Source organism: Jaculus jaculus, chromosome 20 (genome assembly GCF_020740685.1).
Source record: "Jaculus jaculus isolate mJacJac1 chromosome 20, mJacJac1.mat.Y.cur, whole genome shotgun sequence".
In the NCBI taxonomy this organism is placed as follows: domain Eukaryota; kingdom Metazoa; phylum Chordata; class Mammalia; order Rodentia; family Dipodidae; genus Jaculus; species Jaculus jaculus.
Window position 1 is genome coordinate 329950 of NC_059121.1, and position 19431 is coordinate 349380.

General features: G+C 45.8%; 1 protein-coding gene across 1 annotated transcript in view; it reads left to right on the forward strand.

The window, feature by feature from the left end:
- Positions 1-19185, forward strand: part of Nsun2 (NOP2/Sun RNA methyltransferase 2) — a 33002-nt gene extending 13817 nt beyond the window's left edge. The window contains exons 8-19 of the mRNA XM_004666083.2: positions 1009-1083; positions 2728-2858; positions 6062-6135; positions 6476-6606; positions 7410-7506; positions 10429-10613; positions 10908-11000; positions 12058-12193; positions 13567-13647; positions 13877-14015; positions 15532-15571; positions 18291-19185. Coding sequence (XP_004666140.2) covers positions 1009-1083; positions 2728-2858; positions 6062-6135; positions 6476-6606; positions 7410-7506; positions 10429-10613; positions 10908-11000; positions 12058-12193; positions 13567-13647; positions 13877-14015; positions 15532-15571; positions 18291-18573 — 1465 coding nt within the window. The 3' untranslated portion in view covers positions 18574-19185. The remainder of the gene's footprint in view (positions 1-1008; positions 1084-2727; positions 2859-6061; positions 6136-6475; positions 6607-7409; positions 7507-10428; positions 10614-10907; positions 11001-12057; positions 12194-13566; positions 13648-13876; positions 14016-15531; positions 15572-18290) is intronic.
- Positions 19186-19431: the final 246 nt, after the last annotated feature.

Here is a 19431-nt window from a genome sequence, read left to right on the forward strand (position 1 = left end):
GACACAGCAGTCTACATTGTGAAGTGTATTTGAAAATAACTTCCAGTTGTGAAAATAGTTTCTATTAAATAAAAGTAGTTAGAAATGTTTAACTAATTGTAGAAACAATTTGGTAGTGGCATGAAATTGGTGTAATGATTTTTACTATGGAAAAACCTTTACAGGTATAAAGTTATTATTCATATAATTCTGATTAAAATGTCATTGGTGATTAGTTTTCTCTAAGTAGCATTATTTAAGGCTCTATGTCCCAGGTGTGCATGTTGGTTTTGCCAACACAGGCTGAGCATCCCTAAACAGGACATTAAAATGTAAAGCTTTTTTCTTTAATTATAAAATATTTTATTTATTTGAGAGAGAGAAAGAGTCAGATAGAATGGGTGTGCCAGGGCCTCTAGTTATGAGTCTGGCTTTATGTGGGTCCTGGGGAATCAAACCTGGGTCCTTTGGCTTTGCTGGCAAGTGCCTTAACCACTAAGCCATCTCTCCAGTCCCTAAGCTTTTGACTCCTGTTGTGTGCTCCCATGACAGTCCCAGTCCAGACAGCGATAGTGAAGTTCCTGTGGAAAGCCGTCTGGGCCATGCAGAAGTGGGATTGGATTTGCATGAAGCCCTTGGGCTCCCTAAAAACCTGAAAACCCAAAGCACTTGTCCTGGACATTCTGGATATGGAATATGCAACCTGTCCTTTTTGAATTGACAATGAAGTATACCTTAAAAGTGGTTTAGCCAGGCATGCTTGCACACCTTTTAGCCCAGTACTTGGGATGCACAGTTCAAGGTCAGCCTAGGCTAGAGTGAGACCCTACCTCAACACAACCTAAATAAATAAATTAAATGGTTTTATAGTGTCCCTAAAACAGAAAGTTGATGACCTTTGTGGGAATTTGAATTGTTTTTTAATTGGCATTTATAGCAATGCCTGTTTTGTAATTTACCCTGGGTATGCCATGCCTGTTAAACATTAGCTTGTACTGAGTTTCAGTTTGTTACATATCTTCTTTCCAGTGGAGATGGAACTATGAGAAAAAACATTGATGTGTGGAAGAAGTGGACCACCTTAAACAGCTTGCAGCTGCACGGGTAAGTGACTAGAATTAGCAAAGAGGCATTATACAGTTCCATCACTGAATGTCCAGACAGCTCTTCTAGAGGTGTGTAAACAGCCACAGGTAGAGGCTACTTCTGTGCTATTGAGATATGTATTTATGAGTGAGGAAATGGCTTAGTGGTTAAGGCGTTTGCCTGCAAAGCCCAAGAACCTTGGTTCGATTCCCCAGGACCCAGGTAAGCTAGAGTTCGTTTGCAGTGTCTAGAGGCCCTGTCATGCTGTTTTTCTCTGTCTGCCTCTTTCTCTCTTTTACTCTGTAAAATAAATAAATATATAAATTGCATATTCATATATATATGCACACATATTACAAATGGCTTCTATTCTAGTTTCTTATAACATTGGACATATATTTTTCTGTGAAATGACCATTGTACTCTTCATAGAACTAATGGCATAGTAGCTTCTTTTAATATTTCATGTATTGTAATGTTTTTGGTACATAGAGGGAAAAAAAATGTATATATGTAGGTTTTTCGAGGTAGGGACTTGCTCTAGTACAGACTGACCTGGGATTCACTGTGTAGTCTCAGAGTGATCTTGAAGTCATGGTTGTTACCTGCCTCTGCCTCCCGAGTGCTGGGATTAAAGGCGTGTGCCACCACGCCTGGTGAGAATTTTTAAAATAACTTCAGAACAGCTTAGGTAGGTGTGTTGGTAGAGCCTAGTATGAAAGCACACATTCAGAAAAAAAAAGCACGCATTCATAAGTATAACTGGATGATAAAAGTATGCTAATGAAAACTTGACCACAGGGCTAGAGAGATGGCTTAAGGCATTTGCCTGTGAAGCCAGTACCCATGTAAGCCAGATGTCCATGTGCATGTGTCTGGAATTCATTTGCAGTGGCTAGAGGCCCTGGCATGCCCATTCATTTGCATCATTCATTCTCTTTCTCTCTAAAATAAAAATAAAATATTAAAAACTGACTACAAATAATTGTAGCAGGGGGCTTTGTTTATTCAATGTGTACCATTAGTTGTTTTTTATGTTTATTTGAGAGAGAGAAAGAGGCAGATGACAGAGAATGGGTGCTCCAGGTCCTCCAGCCACAGAAAGCCAACTCCAGGTACATATGCCAGTTTGTGCATCTGGCTTACATGGGTCCTGGGTGGGAAATCAGCCGAACCTGTGTCCTTGGGCTTTGCAGGAAAGTGCCCTAACCTCTAAGCCATCTCTCTAGCCCTAGTGGGTTTTTTTTAAAATGAAGTCAATGATTATAATGTATGAAAGGAAAAAAAACACACAATTGAGTAAATGTGGAAGGATTTTTCTTTTCCATTTTTCGAGGTGGGGTCTCACTTTAGCTAAGGGTAGCCTTGAACTCATGGTGGTCGTCCTACCTCTGCCTCCCAAGTGCTGGGATTAAAGGCATGCACCACCACACCCAGCTAAATGTGGAAAATTTTAACAGAGAAATTCAACAAATACCTTAAGTTCATTTGTTACTTAGCTTTATAGTTTTCTGTTTGACATGTTGGGAGCCATTAGTAGAATAGGAAAACATATAAACAAGTGATTTGTCTCATAAAAACTTAGATAATTGTAAGTAGGAACTTTGCAGCATGTGTTTTCTGTGATCTGCTCAGTCTGGTAACGTGGAGTCAACTCTTAAGCTTACAGCTGCGAATTGCAACGCGGGGTGCTGAGCAGCTGGCTGAAGGGGGAAGGATGGTGTACTCCACATGCTCGCTAAACCCCATTGAGGACGAAGCCGTCATCGCGGCTCTGCTGGAGAAGAGTGAAGGTAGGCACGCTTGTTAACTCCTCACCAAACAGTGTGCTTTGCCTCGAGTGTGTGTGCCTCTCCTGAGCATTTGCTTCTGCTTAACCTACAACCATGAGTGGCTACATGAGAGTTGAGAACAGGCTTCCTTAGAGGTTTGCCATATCTTGTGACGTTTGGAATATGTAGGCTTGGAAACAAAGGAGGCTTTGCCTACTATTAGAGTGTGAAAAGTTACTATGTCAGATCCTTGTTACATTGGTTTATTTTTTTTTTAATTTGTTAAAAATTTTTTTAATTTGTTTATTTGATAGAGGCAGAGAGACAAGGAGGGAGAGAACGGGTGCACCAGGGCCTCTAGATACTACAGATGAACTCCAGAAACAAATGCCACCTTGTGCATCTGCCTTAGGTGGGTCCTAAGGAATTGAACCTGGATCCTTTGGCTTAGCAGGCAAGTGCCTTAACTGCTAAGCCATCTCTTTAGCCCTTGTGCTTTTTGGTTTTTTAATTTAATTTAATTTATTGGAGAGAGAGAATGGGTGCTACAAGGCCTCTAGCAACTGCAAACTCCAGGTGTGTGTGCCACCTTGTACATCTGTACATAGGTACTGGGGAATTGAACCTGGGTCCTCAGGCTTTGCAGGCAATCACCTTAACTGCTAAGCCATCTCTGCAGCACAACATTCATTTATTTTTACTTTTTAATCTTAATAGCATATAGCAATAGGTGTTTATTGTCTTAAGTGTTTGGTGGTGGTGGGTAGATGTTGGACAGCGATCCCTGCCCATCTCCGTGCTTCTTTATCTTGCAAAACTGAACGAATCTCACATTCCTTTTTCTGTCACCTCTCGTAGCCACCATTCTATTTCCTGTCTTTGAGACCTTTACTATAAATTTCTCACACAGGTGGGATACTGTCATACTTGTATTTTTGTGACAAGCTTTTTAAAAAATTTATTTATTTAGCTTAGTGTCCTCGGGGTTCAAGTGGTGTGTGTGTTGTTAGCATCCCGTTCCTTTTAAAGCTGAGTAAAACTTGTTTGTGTTTGTAACTACAATGGTTTACCCATTTATCTTTGTTTGAACTTCCTTCTACCTTCTAGCTTCCATGAGCATGGTTTATAAATATCTTAGACACCTTAGAAATGGGACTGGCAGATCATATGGTAACTCCTTGTACGATTTTGCTGAAATGTTAACCTTTCCCATCAACGTTCCTGTGTTGAAATTTTCTAAAAGTAAAATAGGATTTTCCCATGTTTTGTGAACAGAATCCACTAATTTACTATGCCAGGCCCACAGATGTGATGTAAGTTGATACGTGATTTGTGAGATGCACGTGCATTTTTTGAGAGGCAGCTTGGTGGGTCTGGGCTCTTCAGTTAGCCCACTGCTGAGTCTTCCAGATGGTTGATACTTGTATTTCTTCTGAAGTGTGGTTTTAGACGGATGAGTTTGAATGGTAATAGTATCTAACTGCAGAGAGCCTATGACAGGGACTATAGGGAGGAGGTAATATGTCAGTGCAAGTATAGTTGTGCCCACGGGCACATTGGGATGAAGTTAGCAGTGCTGAGCCTGCCCAAATTCATGTCTGTATTATCTAGGACTTTTAGAAAAATACAGTTCTAGGTATTTTGAGCAGCACAAACTCCTCATCCATCTCTTGCCACAGCCTAGTCCCAGATTCCTGAGACTCAGAATCAAATGGATTGTGCAGTCACCATTTGTAGACCCAGTTGCTTTTCACTGTTCAGACAAGGCCAAACCGGGAGTGCCACATGTGGTCCCAGTACTCAAAGAGGGAGACTAAAGACTTTCGAGTTTGAGGCTGATCTTGGCTACACAAGGAGACCCTGTCTCGGACAACTAAGGGCTGGGGTTGCATCTCAGTGACAGAGCACTTGCCTGGTATGTGCAAGACTCTGGATTTGTCCTCAGCCCTAGAAAACAAAACAAAAAACACACTGAAGACCAGCTGCAGTGTTTGAGGGCATGTAAACTGACTTGTTATGCTACTGCCCTTTGTCTGTTAAAAGTAGGACTCCGTGTCTCTTGGTAAAGAGTTTTCTTCAAGTTAGTACAAGATCTTGCCAACCTCAAGTGAAGGCATACTTGGTGGTGACAGCCTATCAGCAGACCTGGCGTTGGCTCCTGGCCAGCTGTATAAATGGACAAAGGGCCAGCCCAGGTTGCAGAGTACTTAACTACCAGGAGGATTAGATATTTTCCTTAAGTGGCTCTGGAAGAAGCTGGCTGAAGACAGCTCACAAGTTAACATAGTGTGAACAGCCATGTCTGCCCCACACGGCAGTGGAGTTCACTCAGGCCAGCTCTGCCTGAAGTGAAGAAGCATGGAGGAAAGCAGTTGAATGTTTGCTTTAAAGGAGTGAGTATACAGAAAGGAAGAGTTTATGTGAAAACTTTGTGCCCTGAGTGTCCAACTTGGGAATTCTTGGTTGAGTTTTCCTCTTCTGTGGAGTTCTCAAGTGTGTATTGGCAGTGGCTGGTGTAGAAAATGCTGGGACCAGCCTGCCACATAGTTTCTTGTACTGTCGCTGTTGGACACCAAGTAGAGTGTGTGTTCACAACTGCTGTCCCTTTGTTTAAAGTTGAGCCAACTGTGACCTGGTGGGTGACCTTAGAAAACTTGCTGGGACCTAAAACTAGTGATGAAAGTTGGTTGTCAAGTGCCTGCTTGTAAACTTACTCAGCTGAGGATTGTTCACTGCAGCCCAGTTTGAGGTCATTTTCTCTGCTCCCAGGAGGGTCCTCATGCTGTTAGCCTGCACTCCCTGACCCATGCTAACCCCAGCCTTCACCAGCTCATTTTCTTTCTTTTTAAGTTTGTTTTTTTTATTTTTACTTATTTATTTTGAGAGCGACAGAGAGAGAGAGAGAGAGAGAGAGAGAATGAGCACACCAGGGCCTCCAGCCACTGCAAACAAATTCGAACTCCAGATGCATGCGTCATCTTGTGCATCTGTCGTACGTGGGTCCCGGGGAATAGAGCTTTAAACTGGGGTCCTTAGGCTTCACAGGCAAGCGCTTAACCACTAAGCCACCTCTCCAGCCACACCAGCTCATTTTCTGTCACTAGGTTATCTTTACTGAGCCAACTTCTTATAAATGGAACCTTGCTTTGTGTGATGCTTAGTGTCTGTTTGCTTTGACTACACATAATGTGCCATGCCATTGAAGTTTCTTTTCTACATACTAGGTGCTCTTGAGCTTGTGGATGCATCTGCTGAGCTTCCAGGACTGAAGTGGATGCCTGGAGTCTCCCACTGGAAGGTAATCTTGTGGTGAGGGCAGTTTGACAGATTTAGAGCCACAGGCTGGGGATACCATAGCATTCACATCAGTACAACACTGGCTGTATACGTTAAAGTCCATTTCGTGTGGTGGGCAGTTGAAGAACTCTTTAGCTTTTGTTCATTAGAAGCCAGGTACGTTCTTTCCCCATGGTTGCCTGAGACACTGTACACTTGCTTTAAAAATACAAGTGGTCAGTTGTCATGGTGTTCTGGAGCTTGGAATGGAAGCCTTTCGTTACTATTAGTTCTTTGTGGGGCATTCCCACCACACCCTGTGCACTGGTAGTGCCACTATCTAGAAATGCCCTTTCTTCCAGGTCATGACCAGAGATGGGCAGTGGTTTGCAGAGTGGGATGAGGTTCCCCACAGCAGGCATACCCAAATTCGGCCCACAATGTTCCCACCAAAGGACCCAGAAAAGCTGCAGGCCATGCACTTGGAGCGGTGGTAAGATTGTGGTCATTGTGGGGTTTGGGCAGAGGCGCAGTCCTTCAGAACAGTGTAGCCTGGACTGTGTCTGCAACCATCTTCCTGTGTGGAAACCTTCCAGCAAGTGAGATAGATGTCTAACCTAACTGAAAGTTTCATGGGCTTTTCATTTGTTATTCATGTATACTAGTTATACACAGAAGTGGGCTTCATGCCATATGTGCATATAGTGCACCTTAATTATATTCATCCATGCATCCCTTCATAGCTGCTTTCCCCATTGCCCTTCCATGTACTTCATTTTTTCCCCCCAGGGTGGGGTCTCTATGTTGCCCAGGCAGGCCTGGAATTCACACTGTCGTCTCAGAGTGGCCTTGATCTCACAATGATCCTCCTACCTCGGCCTCCCTAATACTGGGATTCAGGGCGTGTGCCATCATGTACAACTTTCCATGTGCTATTTAAATATTTAATTAAATTAACTTATTTATTTGACAGAGAAAGAGCAAGGATGGGTGGGCCAGGGCCTTAGCCACTGCAAACTAACTCCAGACACGTGCGCCCCCTTGTGCATCTGGGTAACGTGGGTCCTAGGAATAGAGCGTGGGTCCTTTGGTTTTGCAGGCAGATGCCTTAACCACTGAGCCATCCCTCCAGCCCCCGTGTGCTGTTTAAAGATAACATTTCTATGAGTGAGAGCTCTATACTTGAAGTAAGGCATGATTTTTAAATCACCTTGGTAGTCTCTTGTTTTAATACTAAAAGAATGCTTTTTGGTCATTGATTTTACATAAAATAATAAATTTTATATGTCTTTTTAGCCTTAGAATATTACCACATCATCAGAATACCGGAGGGTTCTTTGTGGCGGTTTTGGTCAAAAAGTCTTCAATGCCGTGGAATAAACGGCAGCCAAAGGTAACTTTTTTTGTTTTTGTTTTTCAAGGTAGGGTCTTGCAGCCCAAGCTGACCTGGGATTCACTATGTAGTCTCAGGGTGGCCTCAAACTCATGGCGATCCTCCTCCCTCTGCCTCCCGAGAGCTGGGATTAAAGGACTGCGCTGCCACTCCTGGCTCTTTTCTTTCAAATCAGAACAGAACATTGGACCTTGCTCCCCATTTAAGACAAGTGCTGAATGGGGTTAGTGCAGCTAACCATGTGCTGGGGCTGAGTCTGAGGACTGAGGGGCTGGGCCTGAATGAGAGGGAATTCTGCAGTGATTGACTACTGCAGAAAGCAGACACTTAGGAAAGGCAGCTGTGGGTCAGGTCATTTGATGTGCATCATAAATCTAGTTATTTTACGGCAATTTCAAAGACAAGGACCACTGTGAGGCTGTAAGTCTGGAGCCGCATCTTCTTCTGTGTGCCAGGCTTCGTCCACTCACTGCGTGTGCACAGAACTGTGCGGACTCCAAGTAAGGCAGCCTTGTCCTTCAGCTCTGAGCCACCATGGAAGGCTTTATCCATGCCTGGCTGAATGGTGCATCCTGACATGCCAGGTCCCTTCTGAGGGAAGCCGTGAAACACGGCTTTTCTATTGTGTGCTCATCTCATCTCTGACCTCTGTCAGCCCTGCTCTTACTATGAGTTCTTAAATTAGCTTTCCATGATTCTAGAATGGGCCTGTTTGTCTCTTAGAGCTATGCTTGAGGACTGGGATGAAAGCAGTTGACCACTGGGCACAGCAGGGACAGGGCAGCTGTGTGTTCAGCCACTGGGTGAAAAGGGTGGGACCCTATGCTTTTGGTGCCATCTGTAGTTTTGTAGTGGGCTAGGAGGGAGCCTCATTTGGAGTCTACGAGTCTTTACTTAAATGATTAGAGCTGTGCTCGTTTGGAAGCAGAATGCCAGCCATATGTACAATCTGTGTTTTCTAGCTGCCACCCTTACAAGTAAAGCTTATTTACTAACACATCTTCCTTATGCTAGTATACTAAAGTGTTATTGTCACGTAATCAGTGTAAGAAATTAGTATTAAGATTGCATTATTTTATTAATTGGTAAGCAGAAAGAGAATGGGTGTGCTAGGGCCTTTTGCCCCTACAAACCAACTTCAGATGCATGCACTGCTTTGTAGATACTGAAAATTGAACCAGGCTATCAGGCTTTGCAAGCAGGTGCCTTTAGCAGCTGGGCCATCTTTCCAGCCCAAGATTGCAGTCTTTCAGTGTGCTTTAACAGTAGCATGTATTTGGTTACCTGGTTTGTCATTTGGAGCTGGGGTGGAAACTGGGGCCCTCACGCATGCTGTACACTTGGCTGTACCCTTGGCCCAGCACCGTTTTCTGGCCTTTGCACATCTTAGTCTACACTGGTGGCATTTTCTGTGCTTGGTTCCCACTGTAGGTTGATGGCACTGGAACTATGAGGTAGAGATTTGGAGTCTGCTCTGTGTGATCTGTTGCCTTGATGGATTTGTCATAGTTCTTTTCTTGTTTTTGTTTTTTGAGGTAGGGTCTCACTCTAGCCCAGGCTGACCTGGAAGTCACTGTGTAGTGTCCTTGAACTCACGATGATCTTCCTACTTCTGCTTCCTGAGTGCTGCAATTAAAGGTGTGCGCCATCACACCCACCTCATCATCGTTCTGTCTGTGACTTGTCTCCCGCGCGCTGTCTTACTTGTCCGTGACTTGTCTCTCATGTGCTGTCTGACTGGAACGTGGCAAGTGCTGCCATTTGCTCTCTGTCCATCCCTTACTCAACTCAGCTGTAGTTCGGGGCTCCTTCCCTGTGTGAGCAGTGTGTTTGTTGCTGAGCCACACTAATTATAGAGTGCTGTCTTACCAGTGTAGGTGAAGTCCTGGGGAGGCAGGAGGGCAGCCAGCTAGAATTTAGGTCAGGGAAGCCCACACCCACAGGCATAACTGGTATTTCCAGAGGCCATCATTGCTGTGCAGAATGGGCTGTATGAGATGGCCCTGAGAGTAAAGCTGTTACTAGAACAGTCCTTGAGTCTTGGTTTCTCAGCTTATAGCTTTGTGACCTGGGAATATGTGGAGCTTGCCTTCATGGAAGCATGTCAAGTTGTAAGCTTATTTCAAGTGATAGGACTGAAAATTCTGTTACATCTTGTGACGTGTGTGGTGGTGTTAGTGACTGAACTCTGCTTTGTGCATACCAAGCAAGCATGATTGACTGTGGAGCCACATACTGGACCTAAAAGGATTTAGAAAATACATAGATAAGCCCATGCTTAAGCCAGGAGGAGGTTGCTGCTGCTCTGACTCTTCACCAGGAATCGCATATACCTTGACACAGTTCACACCTCCCTTTCTTATGTTGCTGTCATTTTACTTGCCTGTTCCCTGCCTAATGGTGCTGAGCTCCTATCTCATGCATTCTTGTGTTCATATGCCTGACCTGAGTAGCTGTCAGTATTTCTATGTGAGAACCATGATGGCTGCCCTGTAAGGTCTTTATGGCATGAAGCGAGAGTCATCCATAAAGAAATAATGTCCTTAAATTCTGTTCATAAGAGCACAGGAATATAAATTAGTACCTTTTAACAACACTCTGTTGGGCTGGAGACATGGCTCAACAGTCAAGACACTTGCTTGTGAAGGCAAAGGACCCTGGTTCAGCTCCCCAGTACCATGTAAAGCCAGATACACAAAATGGAGCATGCATCTGGAGTTTGCAGTGGCTGGAGACCTTGCATTCCCATTATATCTGCTTCACTCTCTCAAATAAATAAAGTTTAGAGATTAAAAAAATCCTCTGTCTTCTGTTAATGCTCTGCTATATGAAATGCAGCTGGTTTGTGCGTGGTTTCACTGTTTTGCAGCAGTGAGATGTGTGCTGCACTTGTGAGTGTAAATGAACTTGTTCCCACTACAGGTGCAGAGCAGATCCGCAGACGCCAGAGAGACTACACATCCTGTCCCTGTGGCTGACACAGTGGGGAAGCCCGGTGATTCCTCCGATCTGGAGAGTCAGACAGTTACTGAAACTGTTGACACAGGAATAATGCACACAGCTGAGAATGCAGAGAACAGCGAGAATAAGAAAGATGGCGTGTGTGGGTGAGGGAATGCTATCCAGTCATTGTGATCTATTGTCCTCACAGTCCTCCCTGTGAGAAGAAGCCCCAGGGCCTGGGAAGACAGCACATGCTGGGTGGTAGAAGAGCAGGGCTTGGGCTGTCCTCTGCACTGGGAAGTGGCTTCTCACAGCCGTTCCCAGCCCAGACCTCTGTGCAGAACCCTCCATTGTTAAGACGGGGAATATTTGGGGAGGGGGGAGTGAGTGTGCTTTTGGTATTAAAAGTTTTTCCCTGAGTTGCTGATTGACTTACTGTGTCCTGATTCCCTTCTTAGTCCTCCTCCATCAAAGAAAATGAAGTTATTTGGATTTAAAGAAGACCCATTTGTATTTATTCCTGAAGATGACCCGTTATTCCCACCAATTGAGTAAGGATCAATTTAAGAATTCATTGGAGGGACTGGAAGTATGGCTTGGTGGTTAAGGTGCTTGCCTGCAAAGGACCCAGGTTCCATTCCCCAGGACCCACGTAAGCCAGATACACACAGTGGCACATGCATCTGGAGTTTGTTTGAAGCAGTTGAAGGCCTTGGAGTGCTCATTCTCTCCCTCTGTCTCTCACTGTCTCTGTCCCCCTCTCTCCTCTGTCTCTCTATCAAGTAAATAAAAACATTAAAAGTTCATTGGAGAGTAGGAACTACAGTAATTGTCAGTTTTGACTGCTGGCTACAGCTTCCTGCTATAGCTTCCTTCCCCTTCTAGCACTGGTAGAGCTGGGGTCTTCAGAGGTTACCCCACCTTCTCACACTGCCACTGACGCCCCTTGTAAATGCTGGGCTTATCGCAAACAGGCCACATCTGATTGAGTGCAGAGGTCACCAGGCAAGGCTGCTCTGAACAGTGTTTCTGTGTGTTGTTTTCTTTCTTTTTCTTTTTTTCTTTTTGTTGTTGTTTAAAGAAAATTGAGGTTTGGATGGTATGAGAGGATCCTTAAATAGGGAACATCATACATTTGTGAGTTTTGAGAAGTATTGTAGAGGGTAGGTTTCTTAAGTCTTCATCATTGGAGTAACAGATGAGAGACTCCTGTTCAGGTTGTCCTCCAAGTAAATCTTTCCTGGCAGTTTCAGGTGCAGGTGGGGTAGATGTGGTGGGTGGAAAATCAGAACAGAGCCTCTTGCCCAGGGCGGCCAGCCAAGGTAGGAGTTTGAAGTGCATGGGCATCTGCTGAGTTTGCATAAGCATCATTGCTTCATTGACCGGAAATTCTTTTTTTTTTTTTTTTAATTTTTATTAACATTTTCCATGATTATAAAATATATCCCATGGTAATTCCCTCTCTCCCCACCCCCACACTTTCCCATTTGAAATTCCATTCTCCATCATATTACCTCCCCATTACAATCATTGTAATTACATATATACAATATCAACCTATTAAGTATCCTCCTCCCTTCCTTTCTCTACCCTTTATGTCATTGACAGGAAATTCTATGCTTTGGATCCTTCGTTCCCAAAGATGAATTTGCTAACTAGAACAACAGAGGGGAAGAAAAGGCAGCTGTACATGGTGTCTAAGGAGCTGAGGAACGTACTCCTGAATAACAGCGAGAGGATGAAGGTAGTGTATGAGCTTGGTCCTTTGGCTGAGGGCCCCCCCCCCATCCTCCCCTGTTTTTTGTCATTTCACACACTTTGCTCAGGTTTGCCTCTAGGCTTTTCGTTGGCTTTGCTGGGTCGTTTAACATTTAACCCTTGATTAGCAGGTCAACAAACTGCTCTGAGGGTTCTCTTGGTCACAGGTGTTCTCCTAACCATGCTGAGATACCAATTGTTCCTTGCCTTGTTTGCTACTTGCACCGTGAGCTATGGACACTGTCATACTAAATCACATAGACCTTACCTCAGGTTACAAGTTTATTCAGGAGCCAATTGTGAATGACCATGGCTGGGCACCACAAATTCAGGTTACCCCAAATTCTGTGTTTCAGTGTATTAACACTTTGATGAAGGTTTTATAGTGACAGAACAAAAGAAAGTCAAACCAAGGCTGTTTTCAAATATATGGGTGGGAGACTGGAGAGATGGCTTAGCAGTAAAGGAGCTTGTTTGTGTAGCCTTAGAACATTTTTGACTCTCCAGGTCCCATGTAGCCAGAAGCAAAAGTGATACAAGTGTGTAATGTCACACTTGTGCACAAAGGGGGTGCACGCACCTGGAGTTAGTTGGCTCACAGTGGCTGAGAGGCCCTGGTTCGCCCATTGTCTGTCTCTCTTCCTCTTTCCCTCTCCCAAAAATAATAATAAAAAAAAATAAGCAGGGTGTGGTGTTGCACGCCTTTAATCCCAGCACTTGGGTGGCAGAGATAGGAGGATTGTCTTGAGTTCAAGGCCGCCCTGAGACTACATAGTGATTTCCAGGTCAGCCTGGGCTAGAGCAAAAGGGGGGGGGGGCGACGACACACGACTCTTAAAATACAATGGTGGAGACAATCAGGCAGGTTACAGCAAAATGGGGAAATCCCCCCTGTAGGCTTCAGATGTTATCTGATGACAAAATGGGGAAATCTCCCCTGTAGGCTTCAGATATTATCTGATGACATTCTTGGCTTTTGGGTTAGAGGAAGCTGGTGGTATCTATAATTCCAAAAAGGTGCCATAGGTGACACAGAGGTGGGCTGTAAATGGCCATTAAAGAGGCTAAAGATAGCCTAAACTAAAAATATTCCGATCTCCACATTGAAATTCTAATTAGTTGCATGATCTTGCAAGACAGGCTTTGTAGGCAGTGCTTTTCTCTTCAGGAACTTCAGTGACAACACAGAAGTAGTCTGTAGTTGTGAGTCAGTTCTTAGAAATCTGCTAGAGTCAGAGGGCCATGCTGCCTTCCCTCCACTCCACAGGTGCCCACATACAGTAATCTTGACCCGCTAAAGTAGAAGGAATAATAAAATTGATGGTCGTAAATTTGTTTCATCTGTCTTTAACTTAACAGGTTATCAACACAGGGATAAAAGTCTGGTGTCGAAATAACAGCGGTGAGGAGTTTGATTGTGCTTTCCGGTTGGCACAGGAGGTAATTCAGACCGCAGAACCCTCACCATGGGAGGCTGTTGGAAGAGAGTGGGGCCTTCTGGCTTGTTAATGGGGTCCAGTGCCTTGCAGAGTCTGCTGTCATCCCCTTCTGGGTCTCTTTGAGTTCTAGTAGCAGTTTCCTCCTCTGGGGATTTGGTGAAAGTAGATGTCATACATAAAAGCCCTGCAGTGGAGGCTGTGCACCCCAGTGACCTCTGCTTTTCCCATAGGGAATCTATACGTTGTATCCATTTATTCATTCGAGAATCATTACCGTGTCCATGGAAGATGTGAAGATACTGCTAACCCAGGAAAACCCATTCTTTAGGAAACTCAGCAGCCAGGCCTGCAGTCAGGTCAAGGACCTGGGTGAGTGTGGGGACTAGAAGGGCGGAACTTGTGTGGTTTTCCCAAGGGCTGCAGGAACACTGCTGACCTGTTTCTCAGTCACTGTTACAGTGCAGTCAGATCTGCATGGGGTCCATGCCCTCACATTCAGCCAGGTGAGGGTTGAAAGCAACTGAGGGGAGAAACTGTACAGATGTGTGCAGACTTCTCCCTCATCATCCATAGTGTGTGAGAACTTTACCTAGAGCTTATGTTATGAAGAATTTTAAGTGATCTGGCGAGATCTTAGAAGTCAGTGAGAAGATGATGGGTTCTGTACAAAAACTGCCATTTCTTTTTTTTGTTTTTTTAAGGTAGGGTCTCACTCTAGTCTCAGGGTGGCCTTGAACTCATGGTGACCCTCCTACCTCTGCCTCCTGAGTGCTGGGATCTAAGGCATGCGCCACCATGTCCAGCAAAACTGCCATTTCTTACATAGAGAACGTGCACTCTGGGGATGTCTTACCCTTGCGCTCAGGGATTGCCTGCTGCCACACAGCATATCATGCTGAGTTTATGAGGCTCTTGGGCTTGGCCTCTTGAGCTATCCTTTGGAGACACCTTGCAGAATTGGAAAGTCAATGGGTTCTGGTTGTGTGGCCCAACAGCTAATGCTCTGGACCCTTCAGCTAGTCAATAGGTGTCTGGGTCTTCAAGACCACCTCTCATAGGATCTGGGTCACTTGCTATCTTAGCTGACCTCGTCATATTCAGCCTTCTGCGGCTCTGCATTACACTGTGCTTTAATAGTTCCTAAATTTCTGCTCTAGCTCACTTTAGTGACATCTTCCCCAAGCATAGAGGTAATTTTACTCTGTTTTCATTCTTGTTTTTATCTCACAAGTTGTGGTTTGGCCTGTTGGAGAAATGTCAGCCGCTCCTTGCACTTGCCTTCACTGACCGGAGTGTAACCTGTAGGCTGAGAGTACAGAACACTGTTGAGTGCTGCCCCCTGGTGTTCTCAGGCTATAACCACAGCTCAAGGAGAAATTGATTATTTGAATAACTTGTCTATCAGTCCTACATTTAGGTGATTCAAGTATAACTTGTGATAATTTTTTAGTTCCTTTTTGAGGTAGGGCCTCATTCTACCCCAGACTGATCTGGAATTCATTCTGTAGTACCCAGACTGGCCTCTAACTCAGAGTGATCCTCCTAGCTCTGCCTCCCCAGGGCTGGGATTAAAGGTGTGCGCCACCATGCTGGCTTTAAGTTGTAACAATTCTATGTGCTGTTTCATGCTATTTCTAGGTGTTAGGGTTCTAAATTACTTAACCTTGAGTTCTGTGAATTGACTCGCACTTCATCCTCAGGCTCCCTGCTACTGAGTGAGTCTTGGCAAGTACTGTGAGTCTCTTGTCCTTTTGCTTCAACTTTCTACCCTGTTGTGCTTCCTTGATCACATGAGTTCAGTTATGTTTATTCAGAAGGATTGGAGACCCCAAAGTCACTTTCTCTTTCCTAAAAGCCTTGGCAAACATGTCTGTTTCTCTTGCAGCAAAGGGAAGTGTCGTGTTGAAGTATGAACCGGACTCTGCGTAAGTCGTTTGTGCCATTACGCATGTTTGTGGTCGGGTTCTTGTGGGTAAACAGCGTGTTGAGAAAACGACACAGACTTCTCTGGAACTTAGAAACTTTTTAGAATGTTCCACTTAGCCAGCAATGGTGGTACTACCTGCCGTCCCAGAATCAGAAGGTGGAGGTAGGAGGGCTGCAGGTTCCAGTGGTTTCCAGGGCGTTGGCTTCTGACTGGCCCAGTGGAAGGGAAGTCGATGGGAATACCATGGTGGCAGGAGCACAACTCCGATGGCAGACTGAAGGAGCCCAGGGACGGGGCTGCCACGCCCCCATTCAGAGTGCAGGTGGAGGAGGGAGGGGCCGTGAGCGAGGTGGGTCCAGCTGGGAAAGAGGCAGAGGAGGGAGGGGAGGTGAGACATGTTTGCTGGGTAAAATGTGATGGGCAAGGGCATTTATCTGGAAAGTTTAAAAAGGCACTTGTGAGAGCCATAAGTTCTAGACAGCAGGCATTTTCTCTTAACAAAAGTTGGAGTAAAGAGCCGGAAAGAAGCTGGGCATGGTGGGGTACATCTTTAATCTCCTGCACTTGGGAGGCAGAGGTAGGAGAATCACTGAGTTTGAGGCCACCCTGAGACTTAACATAGTGAATTCCATGAGTCAGCTTAGACTAGAGCGAGACCCTACCTTGGACCCCCCTGCTGCCACCACCAAAAAAAGGCTAGAATGAATCTTAAAAACAGTGGTTGGCTCACATAGAAAGCATGGAGGGCATTTTACTTCAGGGTTACTTTTCCATAGGTCCATTTTTTGAATGGCAGCCTTAGGAGTGAGGAGTGGCTGTAGATTGTGTTTTGGGAAGGCAGTTTGGGGAGTTCTTACAGATTCATCTCAAATTTTTTCCTGTTGCCTGTGAGTCTTTTTTTCTTTTGAGATAGGTTTTCACTCTACCCCAGGCTGGCCTTGTACTCACAGTGATCCTCCTATCTCTGCCTCCTGAGTTCTGGGATTAAAGGTGTGTACCACCATGCTCGGCCATGACTCCCCCCCCCCCCAGGTCGAGTCTTGATGCTCGGCCATGACCTCCACCTTTCCCCACCTCCCAGGGAGGGTCTTACTGACCTGGAATTCACTGTGTAGTCTCAGGGTGGCCTCAAACTCATAGCGATCCTCCTACCCCTCTACATTCTGAGTGCTGGGATTAAAGGCATATGCAACCATGCCTGACGGCCATGACTTTTTAATGCGTGTTTGTTTGTGTATGTATGCTGAGTACATCATCAGGAATGCAATATACTTCCCTTGACACAAGGTCCTGTATAGGCCTGGAGCTCACCAGTTAGGCTAGATTGGCTTGCCAACAAGATCCAGGTAACCTGTTTCTGCTCCTAAGAGGCACATGCTGTCATTCCCAGCATTTTATGTGTGTACTGGGTATTGAACTGTGATTTTCATACTTGCAAGGCAAGCACTTTAACTAATTGAGCTTTCCACCCAGCCCTACACACACACACACACACACACACACACACACACACACACACACACACTTTTTTTCCTCCCCAAGGTAGGGTCTCACTGTCATCCAGGCTGACCTGGAACTCACTCTAGTCCCAGGCTGCCCTCAAACTCACAGGATCCTCCTACCTCTTCCTCCTGAGTGCTAGGATCAAAGGAGTGTGCCCCCTTACCACCTTTTTTGAGATAGGGTCCCTCTGCCTGAAGCTTACCAAATTAAGCTAGACTGGCTGGCCAGCAAACTCCCGGAATCCTCTGTCTCCTCTTCCCTAGCTCTAGGATTCCAGGAACATGCTACTCTGCCCATGTACTGAGTGTAGAACTCAGGTCCTCAGGATACTTCAACAGCCATTTGCTTAGCCCTGTGCCGTCCCTAGTTGGGAAGATGGCAGGTACTAGTGTGATTTGTTGTTTTGAAGTTTTATTTTCCTTTTGGTAGGCCTTTCTCTTTGTATCTTATTTAAAAATATGGTTGAAGTTTTCTGGACCTTCTCTTTCCTGGTTGCTGATATAGGGCATGTGTTGAACTACATATGGCTCCTAGGAGCCTGAAACTGACCTGGCTGGCATCTACAGGGAAAATAAGTTAAACAAGGGTGGGTACAGAGTGGGTCAAAAGGCAGGGGCAGCCCTCTCAGCTAAGCGAGGGGAGCAGCAGTTCCTCCGCTCCCTAGTGCTGAGTCTTTTTGACCAGGTGTGAGGTGAGGTGAGGTGAGGTGGAATTGGTCAAAAAGCAGATATCACAACACTGCCTGCCAGAGCAGGAGTGCACAGGAATGCCTGGCAGGGGCAGAAGGGGGTGGGTTCCGATGTTGGGGGTCACTGGAGTATTGAGTAGGCAAAGAGTGAGCATTCTGAGCCCAGACTTGTTCCTGCCATCATTGGCTGGAAGGATCACCAGTCCCGAAGAAGTCACAGCTTCCTCACTATGACACCCTGAGGTGAGCCATGAGGGTAGAAGAGACACCCCTTGCTTGTGCTCACTGGGCTCAGTGCCTCAGCTAGGGGTGGAGATGGGGGGAGGAGGGGTTTAGGATGCATTGGAGTCCGCTGGTGAGGTTATCCTGCTATGAGCACTCAGAAGATGCTGGTCTTCCTCCATAGGGTCACAGGTAACCCTCTTCCCAATACTTTGCAGGTGGCTTTGATGTGCATGTTTGTACATGTTACTGGATGGGATTAAGAGAATACTTAATGCTTACATGACGCCATCTTTGTTGGCAGGAGTCCAGATGACCTGCAGTGCCCCATTGTGCTGTGTGGATGGAGGGGAAAGACCTCCATTAGAACTTTTGTGCCCAAGAACGAGCGGCTTCATTATCTGAGGATGATGGGGCTGGAGGTGCTGGGAGAAAAGAAGAAAGAGGGCGTCATTGTCACCAATGAGAGTGTGGCCAACTCCGAGCGGCTGGAGGATGAGGATGGTACTGAGCCAAGAGCACAGGAGGCTGGCAACCCAGACAGTGCCCCAGGCTGTGACCCAGCTGCCTCTGAGCCACCCCGGTGAGGGCACCCTGCACACTGAACTAACTGGTCGTTGCCGTACCTTGGTGTTGGAGACTGAATCCAGAGCCTCTTCTGAGCTGCAGAGAACACATTTTAAAAGCCTGGAAACAGGTGGGCTGGTGGCAATCTGGGGAGAGCAGCAGTTGCTGTCACGCGGAGCTAAGGTAGTTAAGTCTAGGAGCTGCTTGCTTATACTGTGCACTTTGGCAGAGTGGGGTTAGCGTGTCTGCTGTAACTACTTTGGCCTTAATGTCCTGCCAAGAAAGAAAACTGTCCTTACAGAAAGCTCAGACCCCTCGTCATGCCTGTTGTGGCCATAAGGTCGTCTTTTTTAAGAGTGTTTTGTGGAGAGCCTAAGCCCTTGTGTGATGCTGCACACTACTGTGTGCTCTGGTGGGTTAGGGTGCACCGGCAGCTCCACGTTACCATGGGCTGCTGATGAGTCTGTGCCTTCGCAGTAAAGGGAAGTGAGCTTTCTCACTGGGGGCTCTGTGGAACTGTGGTGCCACTTATGGGGGCCTATTGTGCTTTCATCCAGGGGGCGCTTCACAGTTTTTATTTTTAAATGGGATTGGGGTTCTTTGGAGTGTTTAAATAAAGATGTTAATGGTCAGCTGTGCTTGTACATGACTTGGTTTGTCCTGTGAAGCAGAAGGAAGAAGCCTGCTTGCTAAGTGAGAGCATGGAACCCAGGCCCCGTCTGTCTTCACTGGTGGAGGCTGCTGCCACCCGTAACATTCAGTCCTGGATGCCGAGTGGCTTCCTTCTCAGGTTTGCCTGCTAACAGTTTTTGGTGGGTGTGTACAAGCATGGGCCATGCATGGCATTGGGCAGGCTTCACCACTCCCCTAAACTCCAC